This window comes from Chionomys nivalis, chromosome 16, assembly GCF_950005125.1.
Source record: "Chionomys nivalis chromosome 16, mChiNiv1.1, whole genome shotgun sequence".
NCBI lineage: Eukaryota > Metazoa > Chordata > Mammalia > Rodentia > Cricetidae > Chionomys > Chionomys nivalis.
This window is the reverse complement of record NC_080101.1, coordinates 53,772,073-53,793,810: the sequence shown is the minus strand read 5'-3', so window position 1 is coordinate 53,793,810 and position 21,738 is coordinate 53,772,073. Positions and strand designations below refer to the sequence as shown.

At 43.5% G+C, this 21,738-nt stretch overlaps 1 protein-coding gene across 6 annotated transcripts in view; it reads left to right on the top strand.

The window, feature by feature from the left end:
* The window catches only part of Jph1 (junctophilin 1), an 84,822-nt gene extending 63,311 nt beyond the window's left edge, over nucleotides 1–21,511 (top strand). The window contains exons 4-6 of one of the 6 annotated variants that reach the window (XM_057790524.1): nucleotides 12,724–13,358; nucleotides 19,016–19,111; nucleotides 19,419–21,511. In XM_057790524.1, the coding sequence (XP_057646507.1) occupies nucleotides 12,724–13,358; nucleotides 19,016–19,096 (716 nt within the window). In that variant the 3' untranslated portion in view covers nucleotides 19,097–19,111; nucleotides 19,419–21,511. Of the gene's footprint in view, nucleotides 1–12,723; nucleotides 13,359–19,015; nucleotides 19,112–19,263 lie in introns of all 6 variants that reach the window. The other 5 variants (XM_057790527.1, XM_057790522.1, XM_057790525.1 and 2 more) reach the window with 5 other exon arrangements.
* The last annotated feature ends 227 nt before the right edge of the window (nucleotides 21,512–21,738 follow it).

Below are 21,738 nucleotides of genomic sequence, written 5' to 3'. Positions count from 1 at the left end.
GAAGGGAACAAGGGAGAGAGGCAGGGGTATTTGTCCCGGACAGACAAAGGACTGCCTCTGGGTAGAGAGGAGGCAGACATGGCACATAAGAAAATGGCAGCTTAGCCAGCCTGGTCTGCAAGAGCTAGTTCCAGGACAGGCTCCAAAGCTACAGAGAAACCCTGTCTCAAAAAAAAAGAAAGAAAGAAAATGACAGTTTATAAAGGCAAAATGGGAAATCTCATGTTAGGATAAGGTGTTTAATTTTAATTGGACATGTTAATTAGGTGAGCCAAAGGGGACTCCTGATTGCTGAACTTCAATACTTTGATAGCTGGTCCTTGGTAGTCTGCCTCAGAAGGAGGAAGTGACCAAATAAGGGACTAGACTTTGGTGGCTAGCTTTAAGAATGTCATCTCATGGGTTTTAGCAAGGTAGAGGGAGTAAGAGAGAAAGAGCAAGGCCTGCCAGAGCCATACTCAGCTGACCAGAGTCTCTTCACTTCTTATGTCTGGCTGCATTGTCTTTCCTTGATTCCTTGATTTGGAGATACTCTTGTCTGTGATTTTGTTGAAAATCTGATCTGTGCCACTGACCTGGGATTCTTCTTCAACTCTGTCTATAATTAGAAAGTTTGACTTTTTCATGGTATTCCACAGTTTCTGCATGTTTAATTGTTTTTTTTAATTTTTCATATTTCTTGCCTGTACGTTCTAAATTCTCTACTTTATCCTCCCATCCCAATATTTTTTCTATTGAGCTCTTCTTCTTGGGAGTCTTTGCCTCTGAGTTTTCTAATTGAACTATTGAGTGTTTCAATCCCACCGTCAATTTCAGCTTGTGTTCTCATCAATATTTCTATTTCTTTATCGAATTTAATTTTTAAATCCTAGGTTGTCTTTGTCATCTCATTTGGCCATATGTTGTGTTTTTGGACTTCACTCAGGCAGTTATTGGTATTCTCACTAATTTTGTTGAGCCATTTGTTTGCGTCTTAAACGCCTTGAATGATTTGATGAAGTTTACAATTGTTCTTTTAAGTTCTGTGTCTTGGCTATCGTCTGAGTAATTCCCGCTGGAGATCCAGCCAAGTGGTAGGCTTGGGGACATACACCCAGTGTTGCTCTTCCAGGTTGTTTGTATTTTCACGCTATGACCTGGGCGTGTGGGTTTCTTTTGTTGGCTGTGAGTCTGGTGATGCATCGTGCTAGGCTGCTCAGACCATGCAGCTAAAGCAAGGTCTGTGGGTTGGGAATGGTGCAGGCTGGTCATGTGACAGAGACTTAACATGCTTGACCCTTGAATAGATGTGTGACCCAGGCCTGGGCTGGATATAGTGTAGGCATCCTAGTGCCTGGGGGACTCAGCAGACTGATCAGGACACAGGATGTGTGACTGGGCCGAGCCTGGGGTAGAAACAGCACAGGTGTATTGTAAGGAGGCTGCTTGTTTGTTTCCCAGCCACCCGGCAGCTCAGCTCTGAAATAATCACACAGAAACTATATTATTTAAATCACTGCTTGGCCCATTAGCTCTAGCTTTTTATTGGCTAACTCTTACATCTTAATTTAACCCATCACCATTTATCTGTGCATCACCACGAGGTTGTGACCCACCAGCAAAGTTTCAGCCCATCTGTCTCCTGTGGCAGCTCCATGGCTTCTTCCTGATTCTGTCTTCTTCCTCCCAACATTCAGTTTAGTTTTCCCCGCCTAGCTATGTTCTGCCCTGCTATAGGTTTAAAGCAGTTTCTTTATTCATTAATGGTAATCACAGCATACAGAGGGGAATCCCACATCACAGGAGGGAGTGACCAGAATGGGTACTGGAGAGGTTGTGGGCAGGCTAGAGTTCCTAGAATTCACCAGCCTGAGCAAGGCCAGGAGATTGGGACAAGTGGAGGGGAAGAGGAGGGAAGGGAAGTACAGGTAGTCCACCTCCAGATGTCACACTGCCTTCAGCATAGCATGTGTGACCACAGGGCCCCTGGGAGCAGTCAGGACCGGGATGGGTGAATCCCAAAAACAGGAAGATGCTGCCCTACCAGAGCAACTAGAACGGAGGAGGAAGGAGCAAGGAGAGGCCCACTAGGGTGACCAGGCCTGTGCCAAGTGCAGCATGCATAGGGCCCCTGGGAGCAATCGGCGCTGGATCTATTCCTTTAAAAATCAGTGGGGTTTTGTTGTCGTTGTTGTTTGTTTGTTTTAATCTCAGCAATACTAAAGAATAAGTGGGAGAAAACAGGAGGTTACCTGAGGCTGCCCAGCCAGTCCAGCTGAATTAGCACTTTCCAGGTTCCATGAGAGACCCTGTCTCCAGAACTAAGGAGTGAAGATCAATTGAGGAAGACGCCAGGATATCAGTCTTTAGTCTCAACACACATGAGCACAAATGTGCATGCACACACACCTGGTCCCCACGGAGAGGAAAGGAATGGCAAGGAGGGTGGGAGAGAAGAAGAAACCCAGCAAAGTGCCAGGTTTAGAATACCGTTCTGGAGAGGTGCCCACGGGTTTGCTGAGGTGTGTCTTGGCAGAGTGACTTCTTCAAGAGTGATAATGGGTGTTTTCTTTTTGTGCATCTGTTTTAAAACAGTTAATACGTATGTACATTTTACTAAGAAAGGGACTTTTTGCATATTTTGAAGTGACTGCTGATGAATAACTTCCCTCTGTCCTGGTATCTAAGGACCTTGGTGGATTAGCTATTCCAGGGTGTGAAACCCACAGGAAGAATTCAGCACGCCATGCCACCATCTGGAGAAGCCAGACACTCAGGAGACCATGGGCTTGGACTGCTTTGCAAGCAAATAAACTCCCCCATTGTTGTCTGCAGATGCTGATTCTTGGGCCTGCTGTTAATTCTCCTGCAGAGCAGGGTCCCTGTAGGCTTCTCTTAGGTGTTACCAAGTGGTAAATGAAAGCCTTCTCGGTTTCCCAGACTGAATGCTTTACAAAGCCTTTGTATGGTGAAAAAGCATTTGAGGGAAAAGAAATATTGTGGGAAAATGTAATTCCACCCTTCTTTAGTTCAAGCAGATTCATATAGGCAAGTTGTTCATCAGTAAAGAGTACATCCTAGTAGCCTGAGATAACAGTGAGCCTCTTTGAGACCAGAGCTAAGGGGAAACTGCAATACCCTTTGACCCACAGCCAACACTTCCTTCAGCAACTGTATAGAAGGCCTGTTCTGTGCTGGGTGTTATGGATCTTCTCAAGGGAACATAACTCATGCTTTCCAATCTGCATTTACAGGGTGATCAAATCAGATAGGCATTTGCAAAAAGACTTTTAATGCCACTTCTAAGCCTGCCCACTTAATTTGCCCGTCTCAGATACACATATCACCATTGTTTGGGAGGCGTATGCTGCAGCCCTTGGAAGAATGGTGTCTGGTAGCTTACATTTTGAATGTTTTCATGGCAAATTGAGGAGCTGGCAGTATTTTCATCATTGTTAAATCTCACAGCTTTAGTTCAGAAATCTGGTATTATGTAGATCAATTAAACTGCAAGATAAAAACAGACTTGTATAGGGATATTAAATTCTCAAAGGGCTAAGTTCTAACCCCCAAATCACCCTCTTAGATGTGTGCTGCATACACATGGAGAAACCTAAATTGGAATCAGTGTGAAAGAATAGTGATTAACCCGATAAGAATTTGGGAAGAGCTTGGCCCTCTAAAGGCTTAACTTGCTAATGAACCATAATATTGCTGAGAACAGTCAGGAGACCTCAGTGATAGTACAATTTTAAGGAGCTCCCTGTAGCATGACTGGGTGTATGAAAAAATGTAAAGAATCAGTCAGCATAGAAAGTATAGAAGCAGATTGAGTCTCAGAGGCAAACACTGGATTGTCCATGCAGACCCTGTCTCAAGGAGCCTGGGCCAGAGCTTGAACTAGTGCAGCTTCTTTGACAGGAATGTTGTGATTATGGGGCAGAAGGCAGGGAACCGTAGCCAAGAGGTATCTGCTCCACTGGTTTCATTGTTCTCATTGAGGGAATAGATGCATCAGGCTAGCTCACCTGATGCCACTACCTAGTTAATAGATACATCAGGCTAGCTCTCCTGATGCCACTGTCTAGTTAATAGATGCATTAGGCTAGCTCACCTGATGCCACTATCTAGTTAATAGATGCATCAGGCTGGCTCACCTGATGCCGCTAGCTAGTTAATAGATACATCAGGCTAGCTCTCCTGATGCCACTATCTAGTTAATAAATGCATCAGGCTGGCTCACCTGATGCCACTACCTAGTTAATAGATGCATCAGGCTAGCTCTCCTGACGCCACTACCTAGTTAATGGATGCATCAGGCTAGCTCACCTGATGCCACTATCTAGTTAATAGATGCATCAGGCTAGCTCGCCTGACGCCACTACCTAGTTAATAGATGCATCAGGCTAGCTCACCTGATGCCACTACCTAGTTAATAGATACATCAGGCTAGCTCTCCTGATGCCACTAGCTAGTTAATAGATGCCTCAGGCTGGCTCACCTGATGCCACTACCTAGTTAATAGATGCATCAGGCTAGCTCTCCTGACGCCACTACCTAGTTAATGGATGCATCAGGCTAGCTCTCCTGATGCCACTGTCTAGTTAATAGATGCATCAGGCTAGCTCACCTGATGCCACTATCTAGTTAATAGATGCATCAGGCTAGCTCGCCTGACGCCACTACCTAGTTAATAGATGCATCAGGCTAGCTCACCTGATGCCACTACCTAGTTAATAGATACATCAGGCTAGCTCTCCTGATGCCACTAGCTAGTTAATAGATGCATTAGGCTAGCTCACCTGATGCCACTATCTAGTTAATAGATGCATCAGGCTGGCTCATCTGATGCCACTATCTAGTTAATAGATGCATCAGGCTAGCTCACCTGACGCTACTACCTAGTTAATAGATGCATCAGGCTAGCTCACCTGATGCCACTACCTAGTTAATAGATACATCAGGCTAGCTCTCCTGATGCCACTATCTAGTTAATAGATGCATTAGGCTAGCTCACCTGATGCCACTATCTAGTTAATAGATGCATCAGGCTGGCTCACCTGATGCCACTATCTAGTTAATGGATGCCTCAGGCTGGCTCACCTGATGCCACTAGCTAGTTAATAGATGCCTCAGGCTAGCTCACCTGATGCCATTACAGTCAGTTCTCATATTTTGTATTGATAAGATTCTGTCATCTCCTATTCATCATCCTGATTTCACAATGACTAGGAAGTCATGAAGCTCTGCCCTCAGGAGTGACATATACTGGTGGTATCAATAGTATTTGCGTAGCTTATGTGACCTTCATACTCCCCACTGTAAATGAACGAGTTGGCCTTACAGTGTGGCATATCATAAAGGGAGTCATTCTACTCCACGGATTCAGTGTTCTAAGAATTCAATTTCCTAAATCAGGAGGGTTGTGCTATGACTCTTGAGGGTGATCAGGAAGAAGCAGAAGAGACCAGAGACTGGGGACAACTGAGAAGCTGTATATGTAGCTCTCCGTTCCCACTATCTGAATGGCTTTAGGTCATGATTGGGGGAGTGTAATATGTGCATGTGTTTGTCAGCATTGGCTAGAGACTGGTAGCAGATAGCTCGCCACCTTCTTTTTTGAGACACAGGCTCTCACTGAACCCGGGACTCCTAAACTTGGCAAGACTAACTGACCAGCAAGCTCCAAGGATCCACCTGTCTCTTCCTTCCCAGTGCTAGGCTCACAGGCCTAACCCACCACACCCAGTTTTTATATTGGTGCTAGAGATCCGAATTCAGGTTCTTGAACTTGTGTGGCAAGCACTTGAGTCATCTCCACAGCTGCTTCCATAAATACCCTCATCTCATTTTTAATTCCAAGTCATATTAAGTAAGGCATAGATTTTTTTTTGCCTTCATCAGCAAGCCTGAGAAGGAGTTAAATGAATTGAAACCCTGTGTTGGACTGTGGTAAATTTATGACTTGGAGCCCTCTTGGGAGAACATCAGTCTGCTTTCCTAGGTAACATCCTCAACAAGCTTTGTCTTCTTGTGTTGAGTGTGTGTTCATACACAGCACCTCTGATTATTTACAATGAAAGAGAAGCCTGTATCTACATGACTGCGTGTTAACTGTGCTTGCATTTCTCAGGAATTAGAAGTCAACACATTCTTCATTATGAAAGGCCCGCACCAGTCACTCACATGTCACTATTTTGGTTAAGTAAAGGGAGGCACCCAGGAATAGATGGCGTCTGAGCAGCCCACCTTCCAAACCTTACATTCTAAGTACTTTTTTGTTTTCCCATGAAGATGGGAAACTGAGCAGCCCGCTAGTAGATGTGCAAGTGGTGATCGCCGAGCCTTCAAGTTATCCTGACCACTCACTCCTGCGTGTTCAGTTTCCCAGACGTATCTTGAGTGACAGCTACTTGCAGAGTGTCAGGGTGGACATCCACAGCTGACAGCTGAGAACACTGACTGTGGTCACCGACAGTGCAGTACTGTTGTCGAGGGGGCTACAAGGTCCTTTAGGGAAAACAGTGTTCTTCCCACCGGTGATGTCAACTCTTTAGAATCTTCCAGTAATGTCATGTTTTCCTGACTGGCAGCCTTGAGAAAATGATTGTTTTCTCTTGAATGATTCCTGTTGCTGCAGCTAAGCTTTTGGCAGGGGCCTTGCCCTTGTAGACATTTGTGTGGGGCTGGTCTTGGTGCCTTTTGCTCACAGGCAGCCCAGCGAGGTTCACTTCTAAAGTTCAAACTGGATTCCCTGCGGCCACCTTCTGCCAGTGTGCCACCTGTGAGGACTCACCTTTCCGCGATGGGCATGGCAGACACACATGAGGAATGCTATAGACCAGGTGACTTTTTCCCTTGAATCCTCAAGGGGGTGAAAATCGCTCAGGACTCATAGATTCTGCCTATAAAAACATGACCGTCTGCCAATTCCCACTGCCAAACTCTCAGCGTTTATTACAGTTTCCCTCCCTGGCAATAATGGCTGGCCCTGGTCGTGAGCTGCCACCACTCACCAGCTTTGTGTGCTGGCATTACTCTGTAACACACATCACACAGCAAGCAGCAGGCACAGCATGTACTTTCCGAGAGAAAAGAGTCCAGGAGACACCTCTGTCCACTGTATTACATTTACTGTCTTGTTTAAAATGAATTGACTCTTGCTCTGGAAAGATCTAGTTGTGTATCCTCACGTTTGGCCAGTTCTCACATGACGGTGCCGTATTGGAACCATTTCCCATGTAGATGTAGCCATGTGTGGCGGGCGTGATGTAGAGGCCTGTTGGACACCCATAAGTTTTGCATGCTTTCAGTCACTTATATCTGGTATGTAGAATCACCTGGAGCATGCAAATCCAAATGTCTGTGCTCGGATTTCTGCTTCCCATTACACTGAGACCTCTGGGATGTCTGATAGACCACGCAAGTGTAGGAACCACTGTGGGACTGCAGCAGTGTGTTCCTTCAGCGGTCCTTTTCCAATGCATGGAGCTAGGCAGTTTTAGTCTGGGCATTGGTGCCCAATGTGCTTCCACCATTCTGCTAATTCGTTGAATGCAGCAGGTTTTCAGCAACACCAGCAGCCCAGGTGATAGACACAGCTCAACATCTCCGAAAAGCTTTAGAGTAGTCTCAAGGAGCCATTCTAGACACACTTTTCCTAGTACTCCTGAGACAGCGGTCTGAAGAAACAGTAGGCAGGCTTCTAAAGGGGACAGATGGGACTTGTTTGGTTTCTGGAAGTTAATTCAGGAAGTGCATTCAGTGTAGTCCACATTTTGGATTCCACAGTTATTACAACTTCCTCAACCTAACCTCCTAGTAAGATTCATAGGTATCAATTCAGTATAAATGTAAAGAATGTTGCATTTTTTGTTTTTGTTTTTTAAGTGTTTATAAAAAGCATTTGAAAATATCTTCATACTCAAATGTTTTATATGTATGTATATATGTGTGGAAATATGTGGATATATGTATATATACATCCATATATTATACACACTCAAACTAAAGTATATAACTTTAAGTGTGGTCTTGGGCCAGTATTGCTAAATGGGCCAAGTTTCTCCCCCAATAAACAGTCTATTGCAGCTGTGGATGTTGGTACCACCCCATCCTCCATGGGGAGTCATTTTGCTAGGATGTATCAGGAGAACTCCCTTGTCTACTTCTGATCAGATCAGCTGCCCATGACACATGAAAGTGTATCAGTGATCCCTGAGAGAAATCCAGTCCTTAAGGGCCTCACGTCTTCCAAACAAAGTGTGTACTTCTTGACACCTTTACTTCTCAAAGTCGAGTGACCTTTGATGTTTTCCTTCCATCTTTTATAATGTATAACTGATGCCTGCCAGTGTCTCTTGTATCTTCCACTCTTTCTTGTATGTATATGTAAGTTAAATGCTAATAGGCTTTATTATTAAAATAGGCCTTAATTTTGATACCAAGATATTGGCAAGTTTTTTTTTTTTGTAAGTATAAGTTTGTGCTTATCTGTTGGGTTGAAGTCCTAAGTACTTAATCATTTGTATAATACGTTCCGTGTTGTGTAAATTAAATTAGAACTGTTGACTCCAAGAATCTTGACTATTGTAATTATCTTTGCACGGTACATTCACTACGGTGCCTATAATGGTATGTTCAGGAATGCTATAAAATTGAATAGCAGTGAAGCCCAAGTAAAAACAAGTTTAGTGCCACTGAATAGAAGGATGTGGGGTTAGCAAAGGGAAAGTAGGTAGGGTGCAAAAGTCAGGCTGGCTCAGAGCAGAGATCACAGAGGAGGGGGGGCTGTAAAATTACAGATGCAGTAGAACTTAAGGGGTTTCTCTGTGCAGGACAAGTACAGGTGAGCTTGTAGGGTTTTCAGAAGAGGGCCAGCATTGTGGGTATGGTTCAGCATACAGCGTGAGGCTCTGGGCTCAGAGCTCAGCAACTACAATAAACAAATCAGGAAGCGGGGTGAGTCTGTCGATGGAGAATGGTATTACATGTGCCCATGATGCTCTTGCTCCCTGTAGAGCAACAGGGGCACCAAAGATGAATTCAGAAACAAAGATGTGGCCTGTTGCATGGTTAGTCATCCCCATCCCTTTTCCTCATTTAGTGAAATGCTTTTCTAGACCAGGAACTCGTTCCTCCTCCCACTTTTATAGGAGAATTAGAACTGCCAGGCATAGTGGTGTACACCTTTGATTCCAGCATTCAGAAAGAGGGGGCAGGCAGGTCTGCATAGTGACCTCCAGGCCACCAGGGCTTCATAGTGAGACTGTGTCTCCAACAGAAGATAAAAGAAGGTACTTACCAAATTCAAAAAGGAAATCCCAGTTGTTGGCAAGTGTGGAGATGCTTGAAGGCTGAGGGGTGGGTTTATCTTCTGGAGAGTGGAAGTTGAATTGTTCTGACTGAATCCATCCGCAAGGGTACATTCTCGGAAAGTCTCACCAACGTGAGCCCAAACGTGTCCTGAACAAGGGTGACATGAGTAGACATGCCAAACTGGATGGAGAAAGCTCAGGAGGCCTCACCCCTACACAGAGAACTACAGGCAACTGAGGAAGGCTGGGAGCAGGTCCTCCCCAGGAAAGAGCACTGCGATTGGTTGTTCAGTGCCACACAGTCAGCCCTAAAACATAAACACAAGTAACATTATACAGACTTAACAGGTCTCGATCTAACCATATTTAGGAATATATAGCTATGTGTATGAAATAACAATTTGTGGAAAAAAGAGGCCAAGAGTTTGAAGGAGACTAGAGACAGGTATATGGGAGGGTTCAGAGGGAGGAAAAGGAAAGCAGAAATGTTATAATTATAATCCCCCAAAAAATAAAAAGAAAAAATAGTGTTTTATGTGCAGCATTGTGCTTTATCATAAAGGATCCCAGGAGCTGTGTGACCTGGTTTCTCAGTGGTCCAAGCTGTTTCCACATCAGGAGAATGGGGATAATAGTTACCTCCTATGACTTGGATGAGGCTTTACATTTCAAGGAAAAACAAAATAAATTTTAAAAAAACTTTATAAAATAAATAGCAACCATATCACTATGATTTGCTAACTCAGGGAAGAACAAGTCAAAGTGTAAATGTAATGCCACACCAACTCCAGTGTCGTCTGTGTGACACGATATATGTCATTATGCCGGACGGGAGCTACGTGTCCTATGGGACTAGGCTTCCTGGAGGTCAATGGCAGATGGTCCGGTATTAGCCACCGCTGAGGCATAGACGGGTTTCTCGAGTAGCTGGCTATATGGGATATGAGCTTTGCACAAATTCTTTCATAATAATGATAGTCTTTATATATACAAGACAAGGATCATTCTCTTCAGGAACAGCTCTGGGATTAGGAATCATAGTATGGGAATGTATAAGACTACAGCAGAACCTTTGTCATACACAGGGTGTATGATGAGCAAGGGAATAGATGGGTTAATGCTGATGGACAAAGACTGTTATATTATACTTTAAACTTTATGGATAGACTTGCTAGATCCCAACCCCCATAGTGTCTGCTGCATAAGAAGGTACTAAAAAGTATATTTCAACAGGTACAGAGAACTGATTAGGCATATGTGGTCACTAGATGAAATAAAGGGTTAGGAAGAGGAAGGGCCATGATAGCGATAATGAGACAGAAGCTTTCTATTCATAAGATGAAACCACTTGCCTGATGTTTACATTCCCAAGGACAAGATTTCCTCTTCTAAGGATGCTTTATGTCTAACACCTGTTCCTGATCATATACTTTTCTTAAATATCGCTTATGTGACTAAAAGAAGCTTTCATACTGTGTCAACCCATGATACATGACCTTCTGATTTGTTCTTTGTTTGAATATTATATAATGAAAACATGAATTCAGTAAAATCACAGCAGATTCCAACCACTCTCTTGTGTGTTGTGTCTGTCTGTCATTCGCCGAACTTGAGCCTTCCTGTTACCAAGACCCTGCTTCTCCCACGGTCTGAGTGGCTCCCCTGAGCTGGTCCGTGGCAATATACGAGTGTATTTTAATGATAAGGATAATTGGTCTTCAGCCCCTTTGTCTTTGGTTGGTTGGAAATGAGATGGGGTTGGACATAGGGGAACGAAAGTAAAGTGTTGACAAGAGCTGGTTGACTCGCTGGGCAAACTAGGGCTCTGGTTTCTCTCCTACTAACATGTGAACGCGTGTCACCTCCTGCCCATTTACAAGAAGATGGCAGGTCCGCTGAGTGTGCCTTTGACTTCATTTCATGAGATTTAGAGTGGAAGGGCCAAGAACTGACGTGCTCAGAAGGAAGGCAGCACAGTTGAGAGCTGTCTGGGCTCCCTAGCTGCCCCCTCTCTACACCTTCGGCATCAGTAAGCTCTTACAGCCTGTGCCATTATGCTGTGGACACAATAATTTCATGGGGTGTTCAATATAAAGAAAAAGTGGAGCTGGGTGGTGGTGGTGCAGACCTTTAATCCCAGCACTCAGGAGGGAGAGGCAGGTAGCACTCTGAGTTCGAGGCCAGCCTAGTCTACAGAGTGAGGGCAGCCAAGACTACATAGAGAAACCCTGTCTCAAAATACCAAAAAAAAGAAAGAAGAGAGAGAGAGGGAGGGAGGGAGGGAGGGAGGGAGGGAGGGAGGGAGGGAGGGAGGGAGGGAGGGAGGGAGGGAGGAAAGAAAGAAAGAAAGAAAGAAAGAAAGAAAGAAAGAAAGAAAGAAAGAAAGAAAGAAAGAAAGAAAGAAAGAAAGAAAGAAAGAAAACAATAGTGGGGCTGGTTTTTTATAAAGCGTGTGTGTGTGTGTGTGTGTGTGTGTGTGTGTGTGTGTGTGTGTGTAGACTAGTATCATGTCATCCCTCGGGTACCATGCACCTCCTTTTGGGACAAGGTCTTGCTAGTACCTGGGGCTCACCAGTCAGGCGAAGCCAAGCCCCAGGAGCCAGTCTGTCTATCATAACTCTCTGGTGCCGGGACTATAGGTTCACACAACTACACCCAGCTTTTGTGACCTGATGGCTGGACCTAGGTCTTCATGTTTTCCTAGCAAACACTTTATCTGTTGAGGCATTTCTCTAGTCTCTACTTCCAAAAATAAATAATTTTGAATTGATTTTTTTAAAAAAGTATTATAAATGTTCCTGGAGTATAATTTACAAAATTCTACACAAAACCTGAACCTATAGAGCCAGAGATGACCGTCTTGTCATGGACACTGCTGGTAACATGTCCTGGTGTGAATGGACTACATGGAAGTTACTCTAAAGAATAAAGGCCAAGCTTGTTCCTGACCAGAAGGTTGCAGTAATAGTTAAAAATTCCTCTCAGCAGGCTCTCCCTGCACAGTGCAGATCCCTTTAAACTTCCGATCACATGAAAGGAAGCTTATTTCTTTATTCGAGTTCATGCTGTCTGTATTTTAATTATACCACCTAACTGGGATAAATAAACTTTGTTGGTTAGAAGTCCTACCAACATGAGTTCTGCTCTACACCAAGCACCCATGCTCTTCCAGTAAGAAATGATAGCAGTATTAGAGAAGTCTAAGATGTTTTACCTCTTATGGATGTCCGTCTACTCTAAAATAGTGACAAGTTTTACCTTGAAAGTGCTTTTCAGCAATAATCTTTACCAAAAGTGCTCACACCTTCTAAATATCTTTAAAAGGAGGGGCCTTGATCTCCATTAGCAAAACAATAGCCATCCAGATTGTAGACCTTTACAACTTCCTTTCTTATCGCCTTCCTTTCCTTTCTCTTCTCATTTCCAGGCCCTGATTATATCAAACAAAGATTTCAGGAGGGGGTAGATGTTAAAGAAAATCCAGAAGAAAAGGTACCAGAAAAGCCGCCATCCCCAAAGGAATCCCCGCATTTTTATCGCAAGGGTACCACACCCCCCAGGTCCCCTGAAGCAAGTCCCAAACAGAGCCACTCCCCCCAGCCTCCCTCCCCAAAACCCATGAAGAAACAAAACCCCGGCTCAGGGGCAAGACTCAGTCAAGAGAAAAGGAGCATGACTGAGGAGCAGGTGACAGCCATTGTCAATAAGCCCTTGATGTCAAAGGCTCCTTCGAAGGAACTCGGAGCAACCAAGTTCTCTGGCCGCCATCACGTCCCCAACCCCAGCAACGGGGAGCTGCACTCTCAGTATCACGGCTACTATGTAAAACTGAACACACCCCAGCATCCTCCAGAAGATGGGGGGGATGACAGTGGAGCCAGCCAGTCTTCCTCAGCATTGGTACACAGGCCGTCGGCTAACAAGTGGAGTCCCCCTAAATCTGTGACAAAATCAGTTGCCAAAGAAAGCAAAGCTGAGCCAAAAGCCAAGAAGTCTGAACTTGCTATACCAAAGAACCCAGCAAGCAGTGATTCCTGCCCTTCAGAAAAAGAAGTCAATTCAGTAAGTCTCGCCAGAGCCCTTCCCTCGGGTGGTTGAGGGAGCAGTATGGGGTGGGTGGTTTTGCGTCTTAACAACAGCCGAGGTGACAAAGGTCCACTGGATTGTTAGAGCAGAACAGAAGATGTTTATAGCTCATGATAGCAGAGTTCTCTGGGCGGGAATCCTGAGCCTACTCAGCCACCCACTGTAGAGAATTCAGATTGGGCTAAGGCCTGGCCAGCCCAGGATGGTCTCAGGGTTAGAAAGCATTTATGAGCGTGTCTTGGCAAAGTTCATCATCAGCCACTCAGTGGCCCCTAGAAGAGAAACATGGCCAGTACCCACGGCCAGTGCCTCTGCGTAGCAGCTAGGAGCTCTGAGTCTTCCTTTGGCCCCTTGCACAGGAGCAACACTCGCAGCCATTGGAAATTATTAAAAATGTGCAGCCTGCATTTTGCTTAAGTAGCCTGTCCCTGCAATAAGAACACTTTTCTTCCCAAATAAGAAATGTTTTATAACAACGTAATTACTTTATAACTTATCTCCCGGTGTGGTATTCCCAGACTCAGCTGTCTGATAGATACTAGTCATTGCTGGTGTGTCTTGGCCAGGTATGACTTTTTTTTTTTTTTGACCAGTAAGATTTGTGTTATTGAGAAATGTCTACTACACATTCCTTGACATGAAATTGATTTGGTGAGGACTATATGGAGCTGGGATTTAAAGTTCTGTAGAATTTATGGGATTTGAATTATTTTAGAATCCTTTTTAAAGTGACTGATTTGAAATAAATTGATGTATTAGCTTAGTCCTATATGCTTCTGGGTGGTCGGGTTCACTGTGAAATACACAGGGTGTAATACTGGTGGGTACTAGCAGTTTCAAAAACATGTATACAAAAGTTTGAACTGGAATCCTGCCAAGTAGATAGATTATAGACTAGCCATCAGTTTCTCAGTTGTGTTCCATTTATTCATATGGTTAAAAAATTAAAATTCACCTTTCAAAGTAACTTATGTTAATTTTTGCTAATATATGTATATATAATATTGATTATTTTTTCATTCTTCACTTTTTCATTAGTTAAATATAATCAGATCAAACTAGACTAATAACTTCCTAAGAGTCAACTTCTGTGGAAATAAATGGCTTTTAGGACAGATCAACATAAGACATTTGAATATTTAGCAAGTATTTGTTTTTTAAAATGTTCGAACAGTGATGCACCTCATTATCTGATTGTATAATTCTACCACTGCTGATTCATTGCATGAAACAATGGCTTCTCAGACATGCAACATGAATATGTATGAATTAGGCTTCATCTTATATATACCATTTGCCTGATTAGCAAGGGGCAAATCAGAACAGTGTCATTTCATCAACGTTACATCTTTGCCTGTGCAGTAGGACATTTCTCAAATGCCACAATGGAAGCACGTGCCCAGCATCCCCCTCATCAGTCTGTGATGGGGAAAAATATTGCTACTACCTATAAACCTTCTCTATAGCAGTGTTGTGTGTTTGTAAATGCGCTACCACTGTATTTAGAAAGAGCATGGGTTTTACTAATGTGTTGAATCTACTTGTTTCTACTTGTTCATGAAGTAAGCCATACAACGTCCAACTCAGGCTCACTGATCAAAACCCAAGCTACATACATAAGATATGGCCTTAGCAGCCCTGCATCTCCCTTGAACTGTAGGCTGCCCTGTGAGTGACCATCAGATCTGGAAGACAGGATGGACTTGGCCCTCGGTGTGAAAATGCTACCTTCCGGATAGCATCCGGAAGCTGCCCTTCATTTCTAGTGCCAGCCCTCGTCCCTGGAGTTAGGAAGTGATGCATCACTATTAGAGTAGTCAGTGAATGACCACTGAACCAATGGAGTGCTGCCTACTGTTCTGAGAAACCGAGAGCACTGTACAAGTTCAAAGTTTATACTGAGCAGTTTAAAATTCACAGAAATACCCACACAAAAGCAGGCATGCGGAGCACGCCCGTAATAAAGCAGCCAGTACTCTTGGTGAGCAGCTGGGGAAATTGCTTTGTTCTTAATGCAGTACTGAGCAGAGTTAGTGCTCAAGGGCCATTCTTATTATCATTATCAATGGCATACTGGCTGAAATATAAATAGTTAATAAATGGTTCAGCACATTCCATTTCTCCATGTTCACCCTGGGTGTGGATCTAGAAAATGTAGAAAATCTTCTGGAACATAGACTAACGCTTAGAAGGAATTAATGACTTAACAAACATAGAAAGTAGGAGGTAGTCTCCTGCAGGCGTTGCTGCCCTCCGGGAGAAACTTGTGGCCCCTGCGCAGTCAACTTGAGCATGGTATCGTCTCATATTTTACATCCTCTGTTTTATTTTCCTAACTGCCTAAAGGTTTCATCTGATCTGTGCTTAGCGTCTGTGCTGCTCCACCTGTCGCAGTCAGTCTGGGCAAACAGGACCGAGCTTTTCTTCATTCTGCTATTTTAAGCCACCACTGGCCACCACAGCCGTATTTATGGGACTTCACTGTAAAGCTTTTCACCCAGTGTTCTGCCTAAGGTGTCTGGAGAAAACCAAGGTCGCGGCTTGGTAACTGCTACTTAAACACAGCATGCTAGGTTTTCGTTTTCACCCGGCTGCTGTTGCTAGAGTCTCCATTGCTGATCTACGCTCATCTTCGCTGAGTCAGCTTTTAAAATAGCTTCCTAAGTGGAGCTCTACTGGTAGGCTAACTATGCCTGAGTATTAGTGCATACACAGGGAAAATATGTAATTTTCATTCTAGGTAAAGCATTCATTCTTATTCTTTGATGCCAGATTACAAAAACAATGCGATGTGGGCCATACTTTGAAGAAAAATCGTAAATAAGTTGCTAAATTCCACCAAAGACAGTCTGTCTACAAATACCAAATACTAATCAATTCAGAAGAGTTCATGGAAACTCACAGCCCCTTACCAGGGTTTGTGAAGTGGGAGTTAAAGATGCGTGCACAGCGTCAGTTTGTTTTGTTTTTCCCATTACTGGGACTGAGCATCGAGCCCAAGGCCTTCCTTGGACATACAGGCTAGGTAGGAATTCTGCCCTGCATTCCACACCCAGCCTTAGCCTTGTCTTCAGCTTTTGATGCTGGTTTCAAAGGCACTCTGATTCTGTTTGTACTGGGTCCTCTTTAGATCCTGAACTCCATACCGTTTTGTTCTAACCCCATAGACTTTTCTCCATCCTTCATGCACCCACTGTCTGTGAGAGGAATTAAATGGACTCACCCAAAATTGAAGCAAATCCCAGGTTGTCTGCACACTTAAGAACACAGTCTAATCAAAGCATATAGTAGCCATAACATTTCTCTATTGTTTGTGCTCAGATGGGATACTGGAAGATTGCCTCCAGTATTTAGAGCTCTTAAGAGTGTCTATCTCTTAAGCTTGTCCTGGTTGAGAAGTTGCATAGAATAGAACTCTTTTATTGCAGCCAGCCTCACTCCCTAGCCCAGCCTAGCCTTGACCTGATGCATTTCCCCTGCATCAGCCTTCCGAGTGCTAAGATTTCAAGCACAAACCATCATGCCTTGCTCACCTGTTGATTGAATAGCTGGAAGTTAGGAAGATTTTCTTCCTCTGAGAGCTATGGGGGTATAGAGGGAAATGTTGCACAGAAGAACTTCATTAGAAGTTGTTTTTTAAACTAAGGCCTGAGCTTTAGCACGGTTAGAGAAAAACAGCCTAAATCGCCCAAGTGAACAGCCTGACATTTACTTCTGGCTCTAAAGAATCCTTGGTTCATAAATAGTCTGTAAATATTCTAATACTCTTATCCTCTTGAAGCCCTCTAGAATGGAACCAATAATCTCATGTGAAGAATAAATAAAAACTAAGTGATAATCTACTTAGAGATGCTTAGTCTACTGCTTGGCATTTAACCCTGTTTTTCTTCCATCTACTTGGGTCTTAAGAAGGGGGACTGGCTTCTTCCTCGCAGTCCCTCCCTCACAAGACCCTGTTTTCAGTCCCCACATACTTTACTAGCAATTCATTTGTTTTTTTAATGCAGGGAGGTCACCTGTTTTGTTCCACATCCAGACCACCAGCACCTAGAGAGGTGCAGGGAGGTTGTGGGTTCTCCTTAAGCACTGGCTGCATGGGTGAACTGGACACCCCAAGAGCCAGGCACTGGGAACACAGTGAGGACCAAGTCAAAGCCCTTGATACTGTGGTGTTGAGTCTAGGTGGGAAGGTAACAGTGCCACAACAGATGGCAGCAAAATGTGACACCGGGCACCCTGACCTCCCCCAGAGAGCCGTGGCCATGAGCACAGAGTAGGGATGTCCTTCAGTCAGTGATGGGTGACCTAAGCTAAGCTCTGGCCTGGAAGATGAACATTTTCCCAGACTTCCTAACTAACTGTTCAGTCCTGTTGTCAGAGAAGGCACATTTGACGCCCCTGTAACCTTGTCTCAATAGAAACATGTTTGTTGCACAGAGTGTAACTGCTTCCTTTTGTGTAAACTTAATCAGAACCATTAATTTTGACTTAGAGAGATGGCTTAACAGTTCTTGCAGAAGACACAGGTTCAATTACTAGCACCCACACGGCAGCACATAACCACTTGTAACACCAGTAGTAGATCCAATGTCCCCTTATGGTATCTACAGGCTGAGCACACACATGGGCAAAGGAGGTGGCACAGAGGTCCTTGGGAACTCAGGAATGTAAAACACACAGGGTTGTCTCTTTAGTGGAGAGGTGTATACACAGTTTTCTGCCCGGAGGCTAAGAGTGGATGTGACTGGTACCATTTGCACTATCTTGAGTGGCTGCAGCCACACTGGATCCTCCCCCCAGACCCTTACCCTAAGCCTTTCTTCTCAGTTCATCTACTGAAACCATCATTTATGGTTGCAGAAAGAGTTTTTCAATGTGGTTAAGTCATAAGCTTTGTTGTACATACAAGATTGAGTTCATTATCATCAGGAAACTCTTTTCCAAATTTTACTGTGCTTAAATATTCCTAAAATAAACTACTCAAGGTCAGACTATCAACGTTTGAACTAACACCGGCTGCTGAATCCTGTGGAACCAGACTGGTACTGATTCTAGTAATAAATTCTTCGGGTTTTATTATTTTCTAACTGCCTTGATAAGGGACTGCCCTTCTCTTCTGAATCTGCCGTACCCACAGGACAGCTGTGCATCTGTGTCCCGCGAGCTCCCAGCTCTCCAGCGGCCTTTCCCAATGAGGCCATCAATCGTGGGAGATAAGTAGAGTAAGTTATTGCAGAAAAAGAAAATTTGAGATGGGGTCTCTTTGTGTATTCTAGAACTCACTCTGTAGACTAGACTGACTTCGAACTCACAGACCTCTCCCTGCCTCTGCCCCCAGAGTGCTAAGATTAAAGGTGTGCGCTACCACACCCAGCTTGAAAACACTTTGTTAACCTAGCTCAAGTCTAGATTGATTTTAAGGGGAAGCTGTACAGTGAGGAGGCCACCTAAGCGTAGCATTACTGCTTTTAGCTCACACCTTTTGGAAGGGCAGATTGTCTTTCATGCCTTAGTTTCTTCATCCATGCTCATATACTTATATTTCTGGTACTTGGTTCTAGTAATGGGTTTGGGTAGAACAGCCATACTGACATGGAAACACTGGGCTTGTCTTGTTCTGTTTTCTCCTTCAGGGCCCTAATTCCATCATGATTGTCCTGGTCATGCTGTTGAATATCGGGCTGGCCATTCTTTTTGTTCACTTTCTGACTTGATTGGAATTAGGAAAGGTAAGCACAAGCCTTAATTTCTTTACAAAATTATAGTAGCGTTTTCTCCGATTCCAATTTACAATTTTTAGCAGTTGTCTTTCACGTTAATATTACTGTGCCTGGATGTGACTCTATGGTTATTTAATGCTGTAACTGTTTTGACCCTTCAGTGAAGTCATGACAACTAGTGGAGTTAGCCCACAGTTCTGCCGTGGTGTCCTCAGCCCTTTAAACGGCACACCCCAGTCACACTCAGGCAAGGAGGCTTGGGATGGGCTCACCAGAGAGATGACACTTGGAAAATTCAGCCAGAGGACCTGTTCAGTTCCCCCCCCAGGAATGCTTTGTGTCTTTGGGGGTCCTCTGAGAGCTGAAGCACGCAGCCGTGTTGGAGAGCAAAGCTTGATACCGATTCTTTTTTAAAATCTGCTGAAGCAGCCCCATCCGGCGAAGTCCTTGGCATCGGCTACTCCATCTGTCCTAGCAGAGTGTGACTAAACTGGAAATGTATGGACCTGCAATTTTTTTTTTTTTTTTGATGGAAGTCAACAGCTGCCTTACTATTTTACCATCTGACGTTTTTAGTAGGGAGCTGGGGAGAGAAGACGGCCCAAGGAATGCGGTCTGAGGATTGTGTTGCGGTGGGCGTGGTTCCAACGTTCACTCCTATCTCATTAGAAGAAGTAGGTAGCAGCGTCACCCGGCAGACTTCTGCAGTGACCTGCTGCTTGAGCGTCGCCTGGAATGTCCTGGGAGGGAATGTTTCATTCGCTTGTGCACGACTCTGCTCATTTTTGCTGTATTTTTTTAAATATGTTGTATAGTCATCTTCTACCCGCAGACCTGGCTGGACGAAAACACACAGGTTGCATCTCAAGGAAAAGCAACAATGAAAGACTAGTTAAAGAAAGAGAAAAAATAGTGTTTATTTTAATAGCAATACATCATTTTCATGTTGTTTATTCTTTCTAAACCAGTACAAGGCTGTTTATCTTTAAAATGTAGTGGTCTGAAGGAATTATATCTTCCAAAGAAATAACTTATTTTAAAAGTATTTTCAGCATTGCTGAGGTGAATGGTTGACACCCTCAGGAGGGGCTTCATTTTAAAAGCTGAAAGACAGCAGCATACTAAGAAGTGTAGTTGCATGGATTGCAGTAATCGGCGGTTGAGGGTTCAGTTTCATTGCTGACGTATGTTACCACCAAATAAAATCTTGTCAGTGGCTATGTTGATTCCCATGAAAGTTAAGCAAGATGCTATTAATAGCTTCTCTTCTCTTTCTCCACCCTCCCCGCCTCAAATTTTGGGTGAATGCGTTCAGGTAGATGGTGAAGCTCTGTGAAGTCGCTGCTCCTCGATTCTCTGCCTTCAATACTTTTCAAACCTGTTTTGTAGTTTTATTTTAGATATTAAAGATGTAGACGATTTTGTTTTAAATATTTGTCTTTTGCTGTCTTGTTTTGTTCTGATGTTGATTTTTTTCTATTATATAATTTAATCAAAAGCATGCTTTACCTAGAGAAATCATGTGATCTTTATAAAAATAATTATTTAAAAAGAAATCAGGGGAGGAAGGGTATGCCTGAGTGTCTTGAAGGTGTTACGTGAGGGGGAGACTCTTCCTAGATGTTAGCCATGATGTCATGGCGTCAGCCGAGTCTCCCCCTTAGCTGCCTTCTCTTTGCAGAAGAGACGGTGCGACCCCGTGTCAGCACAGGTGTGGGCTGCATGCTTTGTCACCTGCAGAGCAGTAACCCAGCGGTGGTTTTCTTTGTCTGCAGAAGTGCAATATATTAAGACTCCTGGGTGTGACCAATATGGATTAAATAAGGCAGAAAGAGAGCAAATGAAAATGATATTACAACTTGTATATTTATTTTTTACATTTTGCTTTGACTTTTAAATTTAGAAAGTCCGTTTTTACTCAAGAACAAACTAAGTCCACACTCCCCCTGCTCCTTCCTTACCCCTGTAGCTCTTTATGCTGGGAAGGCTGGTTTTTTTTAAGAAAATAGAATATTTAATCTTATTAAGTTTATTTAAATGTGTAATGCTTTGAAAATAATGGGCAACAGAGAACTAAAGGATGTTTATAAGTGAGCATGTTGGCTCCATTTATAAATATATATATGATTTATAAGCTTTTTTAAGACAAAGCTCAAATTGTGGGTATTTTTCTAAAATGTGCACAGCTGTATTTTCCATGAAGGATCTTTCTAATAGGTTGTTATACTGTACTCTACATTTTGGACAGCACATGAAGTCTGCCAATGTACTTAATAAAACATGACTTTGTTTATTTAAAGTTTCTTGCTGTGAAAAAGAACTCCCTACCGGTGAGTTCCTTAATTTATAATCCTTGAAACCAAAATGTATAATGTACAGTTTCCACAACTGTAACTGCTCTAATAAAAATGTTGGTTATTAATAAAGTTGATTGCGTCTTTCATTTGTGAGTAAATTATTGTCTAAAGCATGTGGATTGTTAGTGGTGACGGTATTAAAAGAGAGACCTCAGCTGGAGAGGTGGCTTAGCAGGTTATGGCTCTTTCTACCAAGCCTAATGATCCAAGTTCAATCCCAGGCCGACGTGGTGGAAGAAGAGAACAGACTCCTGACAGTTGTCCTCTATCTCCACACGT